The sequence below is a fragment of the Citrus sinensis genome, chromosome 9, assembly GCF_022201045.2.
Source record: "Citrus sinensis cultivar Valencia sweet orange chromosome 9, DVS_A1.0, whole genome shotgun sequence".
NCBI classification, from domain to species: Eukaryota; Viridiplantae; Streptophyta; class Magnoliopsida; order Sapindales; family Rutaceae; genus Citrus; species Citrus sinensis.
Window position 1 is genome coordinate 4041893 of NC_068564.1, and position 15196 is coordinate 4057088.

A 15196-nucleotide genomic window follows, 5' to 3' on the forward strand; every position below is an offset into this window, starting at 1 on the left:
TTTACATCGGCCCGCATATGTTGTATTATATTATTTGGTGCTATATATATAAACATTGTTCATCTACTGACCTAACTTTTACCTTTAGGTAATGTTAGCTACACAATACATGACCTTTGCACAATTAAATTTTTTTAAAAAAAAAATTATCGAACTCTGCTGCATTCGCATTCTAGAAAACTGATAGCTTATTTTGCATTTACATATGTACCAAAAAACAAATAAATAAAGGTTTTCCTACCTGACTTTGTTTTCTTTCTGGACTTTTCGTATCCCCTCATCTTGTTGTAATCCCTGCCCATATTTTTAACTCTGGTTAGTGAGAGTAAAACAATTTCAAATAATAATATTCTTATTTTTACACCTATAAATAAAGAAATAAAACTGCACTTGCTCGGCTGCAAATTCCTCGGGCGCATCCGAGTCATATGAAAATTTAGATTGTAAGCATAAGAGTCTGTCGGGCGTCAGCAGCTCTGTTGTGATGGGTGTGGCGGCAGTCGGCGGCTTCAAATTTGAGAGAGACGAAACCGAGAGGAATGGGTTAGGTTGTGGTTGTGTTAAAAGTGTTAGGGTCTGTTTTGTTTTGTGGCTTTAGAAAATTGGGAATTTAAGGATCGGGTTTGGGTGTTTGGCTTTGAACCGTTTATGCTTTTTCCTTTTAATTATAAGGTATAACCCGATCGGCTTTAGTAAATTCAATCTCCAACCTTCTTCGTGCTTTGGTAGTGCAAGAGGCTCTTTCAAACGGTCAACGACAGCCTTTGATTGACCTCCACCACTTGATTTCAGCTCGCAGGTCTAGGATTTGCGTGCAGAGAAAGTGAGATACGGTAACGGCTAATGGCTGATACATACGACCATAATGGGCGTAGGAATGAAGATGGCGGCAACTGCTCGCTTGCTGGCTTGTGAGGGTTTGACGTGAGTGAGCGTGTTTGATGGTTTGGGGAGAGCGGCTAGGCTTTCCAAAGAAATGATATAATGTGAGTATTTATATTATTAGTAGAAATTGGAAAAAATATGAAAGTTTTCAAATTAATAAAAAAGGTAATAAAAGTTTGATGAATAATAAAACTTCCATAGATAGATTTATTGTGACCATTCAAAAATCTCAAAATTCATTTTTGTAATTTAGTAAATAATATTTTCATTTTTACCCGCCAAGATGAAGTTTTTTATGTGAAAATTATATATATAATTTTTGTGTTGATATAAAATTAATTTTTTACAACTATATTAATAATTTAATATAGATCGGATACATTACTCTATAAATCATTTGAGTTCAAAACAAAATAGTTGAAGTTTGAATCCATGGTAGCAAATTTAGTTGTTATTAAGCTATATTAAAAAAAAGTTATATTCAAATTCAATTCCTTTTACTATTAGAATAAAATTATATATATTAAATTTAGTGAGAAGTACAACGAAAACATATTTCATGGCACATAAGATTATAACAAGCTCAACACACAAATAAAAATGGATTCATAAGATTATATTTCTCTCCAATAGCATAGAGATTTTCAAAAGTAAATTTAGTAAAACATACTACTTAATATGAAAATGGATTTATAATTTTTATATTTTTATATGTTTTTATATAATTTTATTATTTTTAGTTGTTATATAAATTAACTTAATTTCAGAAAATATGGATATAAATGTAAGATTGAACAAATTTTGTGATACTTGCGCATCATCAATATACAAAATTACAAATCATTTAACCATCTAGTGAGCGTAGTATTACTCAAATAATTTGATTTAATTTAGAAATATAATTGCCATGCTTAAATTATATAATTATAAGTACAATATAATATAAAATTATTCAATATTAGTTGCATTCAAATTGTAATTATCCATGTCATATATCATTATGAATTTGATTAATGTTTAACAAAAAAAATTATTATAGCAAAAAAGATTAAATAAAGTAATTAATTTTACATTAGTTTGTATGAATTAATTTGCATAAGAGATTGTTTGTGAGTTTTATTTAAAAATATCAAATATTAGATGCTTTATATTTGTGGTATATATAAAACATATTAATGTTAGCCTCTAATAACAACAACAACAATATTATTCTCATTAGTACATAAGTTACGTTTTTTTAAACCAAAATATCATTTAATTTATAAAATAATATTAATAAAATAAAATAATTATATTTTTAAATATAGTAGTCTAATTAATTTTATTTAATTATATTTTTTTCATTAGTACATAATTAACTATATTAACTATGTTTTCCATGAATTAAAAGAAAAAAAGAAGTATTTTTTTTTTTAAAAGTTGAGGGGGCCTTTGATAGTTTAATAATTTGGAATGGATCTTCTTAATATTTACCTAAAATGAGGGATCGGTATGATAGTTACCTTTTAATTTTGGCCTCTCTAACCAATTAAAACGATGGTACCGGTGGCCGGTTATGTGCTGAATTAAAAAAAAAAAAAAAAAAACGGCTGTATCTGTATTATAAGTGGACCCCATTGCTAGATGAGTCCAAAAAAAAAAAAAATGGGAGCGAATACGATCCCCAAAGTTAGGATTAGTCCATCGCCATCGTCCGAAACCCTAAAAGGAGATACTATAAAAGTTCACTTAACACTCACTGCTCGATGAGTCAAAAAAAACAAAATGGTGGCGGGTACTTTACCATCTAGTCCGTCGATCCCCAAATTTAGTCCATCGCCGTCGTCCGAAACCCTAAAAGGAGCATTCAAGCATCTCAATCTAGCGTTTTTCTCATCCACCGCGAAGTCCTTGAGAGCTCTCAAAACTACCAGAGGCAGGGGCTCAGCTCTCGGCGCTCAGATGGCGTCCGAGACAGCTCTCAAGACACCTTTCTTGCTGGATTTTGAGACATCCGTCTTTAAGAAGGACGCGATATCACTGGCTAACCGCGATGAGGTTTTTTTTTTTTTTTTTGGTGTAACGCATGTCGTATTGTTATTATTATACATTTTTTTTTGTTTATTAATTTGGAAAATGTTTGTAGTTCATTGTGAGAGGAGGAAGGGATTTGTTTAAGTTGCTGCCGGACGCATTCAACGGGATTAACCAGATTGGGGTGATTGGCTGGGGTTCCCAGGTATCACAGTTCTATTTTTTACTCAAATTATTAAAAATTTCTGAGGCCTCTGCCGGACGCATTTATGATGCGTGTTAGTAGTGCTTAATCTGATGAAACGTGGTTTTCTCGCTTAACTGCAGTATACACAGCTTACATTCTTCTTTTGTTCAGGGACCTGCCCAAGCTCAGAATTTGAGGGATTCCCTTGCTGAAGCTAAATCTGATATTGTTGTCAAGGTCATTTTCATTTATTTTTAGGCTTCTTTCGGCTGAGTTGGATTTTTTATTTTATAATTAAGTTTGTGTGTGTTGATCAATTTGTGGTGACTGACTATGTTTTCCTTGCTTGCTGCTTCATTTATATGGTATAGGTTGGGCTTAGGAAGGGCTCTCGTTCTTTTGCTGAAGCTCGTGCTGCTGGTTTTACTGAAGAGAATGGAACTTTGGGGGATATATATGAAACTATTTCAGGCAGTGATCTTGTGTTATTGTTGATTTCTGATGCTGCTCAGGTTGGCTCAGCATACACTTGAATTGTGTACTACATAAAATGTTGGCTGATTTTGATGGGCTTATAAGACTTGGCATTTCATGTATGTTTTTGTTCTTGTTTTTCATTTGGATCTACAGTTAATCCCACAACTGTTTGAAGGAAATTTTGATTATTCCTTTAATATTTTAGAGGGACCAGATGTAGATTGTGGTGTTTTATTGGATGGTTCTACAGTTGTGCTCTTGATATGGGCTGTTTTGTTTGCCTTTATCATTTTCAGAGGTACTGATTTGAGTCTTATGCTCCAGGCAGATAATTATGAGAAGATATTCTCTCGCATGAAACCAAACAGCATCCTTGGACTTTCCCATGGGTTTCTTCTTGGGCATTTGCAGTCAATGGGACTTGATTTCCCAAAGAATATCGGTGTGATTGCTGTGTGTCCCAAGGGAATGGGTCCATCTGTGAGGAGACTCTATGTTCAAGGCAAAGAGATTAATGGTGCTGGAATTAATTCCAGTTTTGCTGTACACCAGGTGCTCTCTGAACCTCTATTTCACTTGTGTGTTGGTCTCTTGTAGTAACTGAATCCATTCAACGGACTTTCTGATCACTGAATATTGTTCATGTGTGTAGGATGTTGATGGAAGAGCTACCAATGTCGCCCTAGGATGGTCAGTTGCCCTTGGTTCTCCTTTCACATTTGCCACCACATTAGAGCAGGAGTACAAGAGTGACATCTTTGGGGAGCGTGGTGAGTGCTTCCCCACACCTATAATTTTGTATTGAACTTAAACCTTAGTTCTTTGACTTCTCATTCTATGATTTATAGGCATTCTACTTGGTGCTGTTCATGGAATTGTGGAATCCTTGTTTAGAAGGTTCACTGAAAATGGAATGAGTGAGGATCTGGCTTACAAGAATACCGTGGAGTGCATAACAGGAATTATATCAAAGATCATCTCAACTCAGGTAGCCAGAGATTAAATTATGAATTCATTTTCACCACATATTTATCTATCTGTGTTTATCTGTACATGCACACCCTGCTATTTTATTTCTTGAATGGAGGTCTGCTTCCATGGTTTAATCTTTTCCAATTTTCTATCTTCTGCTAAAAGGGTATGTTGGCTGTCTACAATTCCTTCTCTGGAGAAGACAAAAAGGAATTCGAGAAAGCTTATAGTGCCTCATATTATCCGTGCATGGAAATCTTATATGAGTGCTATGAAGATGTGGCCGCTGGCAGTGAGATCCGCAGTGTTGTCTTGGCTGGACGTCGGTTTTATGTAAGTTCATATCGTCTTAGAATTTAGAAAATTGAATATCTTATGTTTATTTCAAGGTTTTTTTATTCAGTCTACTCTTCAAGTCATTATTAATTTAGGCCAAGTAATAATGATGTGAGTGATTTTGGTTATACCTTTTGTTTACAGGAAAAGGAAGGTCTACCAGCTTTCCCTATGGGAAAAATTGATCAGACTCGCATGTGGAAAGTTGGTGAGCGAGTCCGATCAACACGTCCAGCAGGTGACTTAGGCCCATTACACCCATTCACAGCAGGTGTCTATGTGGCTCTGATGATGGCCCAGGTACGAAGCTTCCTTCTTTTTGAGTAAATGGTATGTCAATTTTAAGGTGCCTGACCAGAAGTATGATGGTAATCTGCCCTGTGCAACGAAAAAATTCTTTAACTTGAGTCTTGAAAAAGGAAAATCAGTTTATATCATTTTTAATATTTCAAGCATGCATTTATTCATCCCCACTGGTTACTTGAACACTGGTTTCACCAAATCTTTATATACTGAACTTTTTGAAGTGATTCTTGTGGGATATAAAGTTTATAGACTGAAATCCTTCACTTACATCGATTTTGTGATACCCTTCTCTTTGGATTTGAAAATTCCAGATTGAGATCCTGAGGAAGAAAGGGCACTCCTATTCTGAGATCATCAATGAAAGTGTGATTGAGTCGGTGGATTCATTGAATCCATTCATGCATGCTCGTGGAGTTTCATTTATGGTCGACAACTGCTCTACAACAGCCCGTTTGGGATCAAGGAAATGGGCCCCTCGTTTTGATTACATCCTGACACAACAAGCCTTGGTGGCAGTGGACAATGATGCCCCCATCAATGGGGATCTCATCAGCAACTTCCTTTCTGATCCAGTCCATGGAGCCATTGAAGTCTGTGCTCAGTTGAGACCAACTGTTGACATTTCAGTGCCACCAGATGCAGATTTTGTGCGCCCAGAGTTGCGTCAGGGTAGCAATTGAGTCCTGGTGAATCCTTAACTTTTTGTTTCTAGCCCAAAAAATAATTTCCCCTAGGGATATTGTAGATAGAGACTTTGCTTAGTCGTGTGAGTTGCTGCTTATTTATTTAGTTTTGCTGGGCGAGTGTTGCACTATGTCCGGTTTGGTTGAAGAAGACATGAGAATATGCTTTCTGGTTTTTGAATTTGGTGGAATAATAGTATGTTTCCGAGGAATGTGCTGACAGAATGTGTTGTTTTGATTTTATGGGCATGTGTTAGGCCACTGAGCTATCTGATAAATTTAAAATGATAATTAAGTTTGTGCATCACCAGGCTTAAATATTTGAAAGGCAATGATAACAGTCTTTTAAGTGGCGTGTCTACACAATGTCTGTTAATTTGACATGTGTAGGCAATTTGTTGGTTACTGAGATAGGAACAAGTAACTGAAAGTGTCCAGGGAGATTTTATATGTATAACAATGACTTACCCTACACAGATAGCAATTTTGATATTAAGGAGTTAGACGGTTAGTTATAGGTCTTCACTTGCATTAACATCTCTTTGCTCCTCCCTATCCCTCTTTGTGATGATTCTTCACGCAAAATGCAAGGTAGCGCGACTAGCTAATGAGCACTCACCTCAAAACCAACAGCATAGACTAAGGTTTTGGTATTGAGTTGGCTTAGATTTTAAGGCACAGCTGTAGTGAAAAAAAGAAATAATAGTATATGGTAAATATGATTTTTAAATAATAATTTTTGACAAATTTAGTGAAGGTATAATAAATTTCTTATCATGCAAGTGAAATCAAATCAATTTATCATTTAATCTATAGCAGGTAGTGTTTATTAAACACTCTTTAATTTCAAACGGGCTTAAAGTTCGTTATGGAACTATGAAGTGTACTATTAAAAACCCACAATCTTTAATATGTTGTCAAAAGCTATTATCAACTTTTATTTCATAACCAAAGCTTTAATTTTAAAGAGTTATACATAATACAGCTAATGGAGGCTATGGCAAATCAACTGGCTTTATTTATTTCTTTTATACTAAAAAAAAAAAGCCTGAAGCAATGTATTTACAGGAGGTCACAGAACTGAGTTATCCATCTAGGCCGCATGGCTGGCTTTCTGTTTAGCATTGGCCGTTAAATATTACAATCTTCTTTTGAGGATGAAAATTTAGGTTTACTCCAATATTGCATCCTACAGTTATAATCCGAATCTTCACGTACTAGATTCAGCCCTTTTGCAAATATCATGACCAAGGCTCAAATGTTTATGCCATCTCTTCGATACTACTAGCTGCAACTTTTTGAGCAGCCCTCCTCATAGTCCACTGCCTGTGGCAAAGAATTCGGTCCCATTCATTACATTATAATAATTTTCTTTTTTCGCTTGACTATTTTAAATATTGTAAAATATGACCACACAAAGGGATTGTTCCATAATATGGAAGTGATTTCTTGAGAATGCAATGCAATCCTAAACAAACCCACTAAACAACCAAAGCATCTGTCTCTTTCTCAACATTGTCGCTTAAAAAGCCCAACAGAAGACAAGAACACTGTGAAACAAAACCAGATCGCTTCTAAGTTTCAGTCAAAAATTTCACTGAGTGGTCGAAAAGGGTGACGTAATTAATTAATATTATGGGCACTGCAGATCATGAAACAAGGTTGTCACAAGTTGTAGCATATTACAAATAAAATAAAACATGGTTTCCTAATTTAATACCGATTATTACACATCCATTAAGTAGAATTCATTCTCTAAAATTGACTCGTAAGGAGAATGGCCCAAATATTTATTTACTCACTCACCAACCCTTAAACAACTGAAACAGAATTTGCACATGAAGTTGTATTCAGAACTTATCCGGATATAATATTAGAGAAATTGAACTAAAATATTGATAGAATATAACCTAACGATTATATCAAGACAATTTCTTATTTCGTTATAGCGTCGTGGATAATTAATCAAAATCCGATCCACCGATTGAAATTAGAATACAATTGGGCGGACTTCATGAAAGAGACATCGCATTCGATGTTTCAAGAGACATGAGAAATTTAAAAGTACTAAACACACAATTATTAACACATGACACAATAATCATATGTCTCTAAATAATTATTTGCAAACAATTAATAACATTAATTAATTCAGTGAATATAGCCTTAACAAATTGATTAAGTTGGAGCAAGAAGAAGACAACTCCTATGCTCAACATAATTAAAACAACTAGAAAATTTAACAATCACAAGACCCATCAAGGCCATGCCAATCACAACCCCAGCACCCATAACCCCAACATATTTCCCCAAAACCCCAATAATCACTCTTTTCTCTTCTTTCTTCTCCCCCACATTATTCACTTCTTCGTCCATCAACCCTTCATAAGACTTCGGAGATACGTCGCCGTCGCCGTCGCCGTCATCGTCATTAACACAAGACTCAGCGCATGAGCAAGTTGAAACGGGTGGTTCAAAATGTTCTACTACAGTCAAGGCTTTGTAGTTGTCCCATTCTTTGAATATGCTCTCAAGTTCCGCGAGCCTGCGAGCGATGTGCTGCAAGTGGTAGCGTTTCTTGGGGTTCGACGAAGTAATCTCAGCGGAAAGGAGTTTCCTGACGAACTCGAATCTTTGCTCGATGTCTTGGGCGTAGAGTTGGTGATTGTAGTTAGGGGTTTCCGGTGGGAGAGAGAGGAGTTCACTGAGTACTGATTCAAGTTCCTTGAGTTTCTTCTGAAGAATTGAGTATGATCGCTTTGTCATCTTTTCTTCTTCTTATTTTCTTTTATTTTATTTTTAATGGAGTTTGATGAATTGCAAAGGGATTTTTTATGTTAAAAGTTTTATTGTTTCTGCGATGGGGGGTGACGGTTACGCTTTGTGGAGGCTTTTGGGAGTTATTATTATCATCGATCATGTGGCGGTTGAGACGTCTCCCATGCAGCTCTACGGTGAATCTTGATGAAGTACCGAATAAAATAAATGCATTAACAATGTTATGAAATTGTACAAATGAATGTGCCTTTGTATAGATAGGCCCCATAATCTAACTATCGACTGGAAAAAGAAAAAAAGCGACTAGAACAAGCAAGATCAATTCGACTTATCATATAAGCTAACTTAATTAAAAAAATAATTTAAGTACCTAAATTATATTTAACAAAGAAAGATGCAATTGCACTTTGAATACATTTTTCCTTTATTACACTGAAGTGTTTATGGAATTTGTATCTCTCATGATACGTATAAAAGAGAAGCCGCCTGAGAAGAATAATGAAACTTAAATATCATGACATTACACCATATCAATTATCTAATTATAATGTAATTGCATTATGATTAATTAATTGGCAGTCTAAAAAATAAATTTTGTATCATGTAATTTACAATATGATGCTTGTTTTTAAGGGAGATTGTCAATCTCCCCCTTGTAATTAATATATACAATTTACCCCCTACTATTTTTATAATAGTCAATAATCCCCTGACAGCATAAGTTAATAATATTATTCTTATTTTTAAATACATTTTTATTTACATTTATTATAAATTAAATAAATCATATGAATGGAAATTAAAATAAAGAAATTAAGTATTAAAAATAAGAAATATATCTTTTGATGTGAAAAAGATAATAATAAGATATTTTTCTTGTACTTGTTTATTTTATAAACATTATCTTATAATAAATGTATAAGAAAATTATTATAAAATGATAAAAAATTATTATAAGAAAACTTGAATGATAAATAAAAAATTATTATAAGAAAACTTGAATGATAAATAAAAAATATTATAAAAAAATATTAAAATATTTTTCTTGTGCTTTTTACATTTAATTTTAAAATATAAAAAGTATGTATTATAAGAAAATGTTTACAAAATAAAAAGTACAAAAAAATTATTATTAATTTTTTTGTTCACATCAAAACATATTTTTTTATTTTTAATACTTAATTTTTTTATTTAGTTTCTATTCCCATGATTTATTTAATTTATAATAAATATAAATAAGTGTATTTGAAAACAACAGTAATATTGTAAACTATGCAGTCAGGGAGTTATTGGTTATTATAAAAATAACAGACGGATAAATACTATATATTGATTACAGTAAAGAAAAAACTGACAATCTCCCTACTTTTAAATATAACCGCAAGTAATATTAATATAGATTCGAAAAAGTCTAAAATACTTTTGATGTAGTAATATAATTATGTCATCATGATGTATGTGATTATAGTTGTTTATATATTCATTAATTGAAACGACCAATTTGTTTGTCAATTTTTTTAAAAAAAAAAAAAAAAAAAAAAACGAAATGACAATACTTCGTCAGACGTGAATGAGTTGGTGAAATATTTAACTAATGCCAGAGAATTTAAAGTGCTAGTTTCTAGTGAAACAGTTGCCGTAAAGCCGATCGAACGGCTGGTTATTAAACTAATTAAGCTTTCACCGTGTAATTTTGATATCTTGTTCCTAATTCATAGGCTGATTATTAAACAGTTGCATCCCAAAATTTTGTTAGCATGTTTGGAGGAGATTGTGACATTTAATTCCATTTTCAATGGTTTGTCAAGTTCTTGTTTTGTTTTTTATTTTTAAATCTAAAGTGAGATCATACATAGGAATTTAAAATGTAGCTTGTTCATATGTTGTACAGCATATTGATTTACCTTTTGCCTTGATTTTTGTTATGGAGCTTTGTGCTTCTAAAAATTCATGGAGACAATCTTGAAGTGGTAGCTAGCTTAGCATTCCCTTGTCTTGTTCTTTACGAATATTAACCACTTTTCACTATATCCATGAATATCTGCAGCTAAAACTCATATAAAATGATGATAATGAGTTATTTACTCCATTAATTACAAGAGTGCATAAGTCAAGTCTTTCTATTATATGATAAGATAATATTAGTAATTCACTTCGATCTTGTAAAAAATTATCAACCATTCAATAAATAACATATCATTTGAGATGAAATTTAGGATTAAAAAAAAAACTTGGGATATATATATGCACTCATTATATGATTCTTGAAGATGGCCATTAATTCTTCCATTTATCCTTTTTGGGTGATAGTCAAACTCCCTCTGCTTGGATTATATGTTAATTATAAAATGGGTAGGGCTAAACACTCTATTACTTTATACACTCATGTACTAAAATTAAAAAAATTAAGTTTTACTTCCTACACTTTTTAAAATGTCAAAAAAGATCTTATTTAAACTAGTTAAATTAATTTACTCCAAATACCAATCAAACTATTTATCCACAAAAGAGTTAACATCAATAGAATCAAATTAGGTTTTTTAAAAAAATCTTTATCATAAGTTTTTGTTTATTAAAGAACACATTCGATGTTGGTTTTTACACCACAATTTTTTAACCTAACAATTGAAAAAAAAGAAAGGCCATTTGGCCAACCCAAAAAAAAAAAAAGAGAGAAGAAAGAAGTGGACGAAGAAAGAGACAAAAGAAAAGAAAGAGAATGATACAAAAAATCTTCTTCTTTTTTTAAAATAAAAAAGTAAAACTATGTTCAAAATATATTAAAAGTGTTGATTTGCTCATTGTTTGACTAAATATTGTTTAAGAGATTGGAAATAAAAATTTTAGGGTTTATGATAAGAGAATTATATATTGAATAGTAATTATATTATGTTAGTTTATAAGAGAGAGTCAAAGTTTATGGGAAAATGAAAAAAAAAAAACACTTTGCATTAAGGCTTGATGCTTTTTTTTCCGTCTATTTCCTTTGCTAATACATGTAGTTGTAAACAAAGAACAAATTATAAAATCATACTTCAAATTGAAAGTCATATATATTGAAGTCATTAATTAATTGGCAACAACCAATTATATTACATATAAATATTTCTGCTTTCAATCACAATCGAAGCATATATATCTGGCTAGGGTTTGCTATTGTGAATGGGTGGTGTCTGATGAGGTGGCTCATAATCCGTCGCTGCAGCTACATCTTCTTCAGCTTTGTTATTGTTCGTTTCTATAGCTCGCCTTCTAGATCCCTACATAATTATGTAACAATTAGGGATATATTTACTTGGTTAGCCCTTTGTTACTTTTAATGTTCATATAGTATTTTACCATGCCTGTCTTCATTATGTGTGTCTGTAATCTATTCACAATTGTAATATTGATCACTGTAAACTACTTTATACGCAGTGTGGATCATCAGCGTTTCTTTTAATCTACACTAGCATTTTTCTTCCAATTAGTTATTATTAAACGACACTTTATTATCTCAAGTATAGCTCATGCATGCATATAAATTTGCTATCAGAATCATGCACAGTCCAAAGATTTGTTCTTGTCACTCTCATTACAGATGAAAATGTGGCTTGTTGATGATCAATGTTGACTGATGAATTGATATATAGTTAATGAGGTTCTTAAGGCTGTTCCTTTAGTATTCTTTTAATTAAGTCGTAACATTGCTTTATTTCATATAACAGATTTACATGTATATATTAAGAGAAAAATGATGTATATATCATGCATTTACCTCTAAAAATCTTGTTGCCTTAAGCAAACCCACATGACTAGAGGACTCAAATTTCTCACTTCCTGCATGTTTCATCTCTATCAATGAACTCTGCTAACAACAATAATAATAATAAAGCTATAACAATACAAAGAATATCGAGTTTATAATATACTTCATTATTAATTAATTTAGCCGGCTGGTGGTTTAATTTTCAATCTAGGATAACAATGAATTGTACATGCTAGGTGGAGCAAATATACAGAGTCCAAGGAACTTATAAAGACTCTTGATGGCTGCACATGAATCATAAATTAGTCAAAAAGGATTGAGGATATTTGATATGTTAGCTAGCAGCTGATCAAAATGAAAATTAATTATAAGAGCAAAGTATATATAGATAGCAGAGCAAAAATGATGATGGCACCATCAATATTTAATTATGAGAAGGAGTACGCGTTCTCGGTTTAGAATAATCTGAGAAAAATCCTGGAGGTTTGCTTGCATGATTATTATTATTATTATTATTATTCTTGACAGGCACATGCCAAGAGACCGAAACATGACCTGATAATAATAATAATGCCGCCTTTGAGTCATCCTTCTGTTCTTGATGAGTAATTGCACTGCCTTTATTGCTCCTGTTGATAATAATTCCATCTCCATTTCTTCCTCTTTCGCTGGCATTCTTTAAGTCCAATACCTTAACCTCGTCACACCCCTTCGCAAGAAATTAATCCCAAAAGACAAAAATTATTGAAACTCATAAAGAAAAACTATGGATATTAGTCTAAAAATTTCGTATTCGTACATATCACAGACACACGCGCACACACCAACCTTGCCACAAAAGTGGAGTCGTTTAGCGGCAGATTCGTTATTGATGACTCCCAAATGGCGAGCACTGCACGCATGCATGGACACAAACAAGAAGAAGATCAAAAGAGAGAATATTGCGGACATGATGATGATTTAGGGTTAATTAATTATAGAGAATTAGAATTTGTGGGATGTATGTGAAAGTAGTGAAAATGTTCAACGTTGATGAGAGTATACTATTGAGATTGAATTATTGATACATTATAATTTGTCGAAAAGTGGGATTTTTGGAAGAGACCACACTCTACGTACGCTTTGTATATAAGAAACTGAAGTTTAGTGAGTGATGAGAGATCAGACGTAATAAAGAAGAAGGAAGATGAATTGGCGTGTGATCAATACTGGCCGCCCATGTTCCCCCTTAAGTACTATCACTTTAGCCGACTGCAGTGAGAGGGAAAAGAGGATTGGTTTTTTATTAACCGAAGTAACAGTAGGAATCGACAAGTAAATACATACATTAATGTATTGATTTTTTTAAATAAAATATTGTATTACAATCTGTGGGCATTTTAATTTATCTAATTTTTGTAATATTATATTGCAATATATAATTTTTACAATTAAAAAAAAAATATGTTGGAACCTTGTGTAGAAAACTCTATTATGTCATTGGTTGAATATCTGGATTCAGAAATGGCATGATTTACCTCCAAATAAATTCACATTACACACAAGAGATTCAAAACCCTATTCACAAGCGTGGGAAAGAAAACTGATTTGTCAACAAACGGATCGGCAAGCCTCTAGGGCGTAGTTTGATTCATCTCATAGAGAAACTCTTTAGAACCCCATCAAAAGATGTGGCAATGACACATCTCTCAAGTATGTAAATGGTTTTACCTCTATTAGATGCAGAATTTTTTTAATCATGTTTGATGAACTTTCGAAATCTAGATTATGTTATAAATGCATAAATTTCACTATCAGTACATCTCAGGTTATTGAACTTATATTATCAACTTATGGTGCGTTTACAGGGCATGTACATTTCAAACATTTATCTCGATAAACACCCGCGACAAATTCGTGGGAATGTTAAAAAAATTAACAAACTATGTACTTTATGTAGTCAAAAAGGTTAAAGGTTACGGTCAAATTTGTTACATGACCATGTCTGTCTATTGAACCCTAATTCTTGTCGTCTAATTTCACGCTCAAGTCTCCGTGATTGCTGCTCTTTGACGCCTTAGTTTCTTGACAAAAGAAACTTAACCCAGTAATCAAGCATTATTTTATACAGATGACTTAAAAGCTGTCGATTCCCATTTCGATTTTAAGGTCAATTAAACCGTCTAGAATAATTACCCTATGATTAAAACCTTTTTACACGCAATGTACTGACCATTTTCCTTTCTTAGTTAATAGGTTAGCTATCGGATAAACATGCAACACTCCCAATGTTTAATTACTAATTTTAGGGGCTAAGACAGTGGGTTAGTTAACAACATTGGCGAGACAAAAGTGCGTCGTACATCGAGCTGAAACATCGGTGTCTTAAGATTTGTCCTCTCAAAAGCCCGCATCCTTTGAACGGTTCCCTGCCGTGTTCTATGCGCCCATCCTTGCACTTTGTAGCCTTCTGTTTATGTAGAATTAGAAAAAAAATTGCTATAAGGGCCGGTGCTGACAGAAACGAGGTCAACCAACACATTTCTGTCAGCATTCTATCAAATTATCGTCGCTCATTTTTTTTTTTAAAAAAATTTAAAATCTAAAAAAGTATGAATTTACCTGAAATATAAATACAAAATCTAAATATGCAAATCTAAGGGGTTGTTTATTAAATTTTTGAAGTCTGAAATTTAAAAAAGTATAAATTTACCTGAAATATAAATATAAAATATGAATATGCAAATCTAAGGGGTTGCTTATTAAATATTTGAAGTCTGAAATTTTATTAATTTCAGACCTTTTTCATAATATACTTGTTTGTTTTTTGAA

The 15196-nt window shown here is 32.7% G+C and overlaps 2 protein-coding genes across 2 annotated transcripts; one reads left to right on the top strand and one right to left on the bottom strand.

The window, feature by feature from the left end:
- Positions 1-2568: 2568 nt before the first annotated feature.
- Positions 2569-6071, top strand: LOC102629524 (ketol-acid reductoisomerase, chloroplastic-like). The gene is made up of 10 exons (XM_006490050.4): positions 2569-2922; positions 3011-3103; positions 3257-3322; positions 3457-3597; positions 3887-4114; positions 4215-4332; positions 4411-4550; positions 4700-4867; positions 5015-5170; positions 5488-6071. The coding sequence occupies exons 1-10, from the start codon at positions 2650-2652 to the stop codon at positions 5854-5856; spliced, it is 1752 nt and encodes a 583-aa protein (XP_006490113.2). The 5' UTR covers positions 2569-2649; the 3' UTR covers positions 5857-6071.
- A 5594-nt stretch (positions 6072-11665) lies between these two features.
- On the bottom strand, positions 11666-13661 carry LOC127900013 (uncharacterized). The gene is made up of 4 exons (XM_052434277.1): positions 13214-13661; positions 12941-13094; positions 12395-12456; positions 11666-11897 (listed from the first exon to the last, which is right to left on the bottom strand). Exons 1-4 carry the CDS (start codon positions 13334-13336, stop codon positions 11781-11783), a joined length of 456 nt encoding a protein of 151 aa, XP_052290237.1. The 5' UTR covers positions 13337-13661; the 3' UTR covers positions 11666-11780.
- Positions 13662-15196: the final 1535 nt, after the last annotated feature.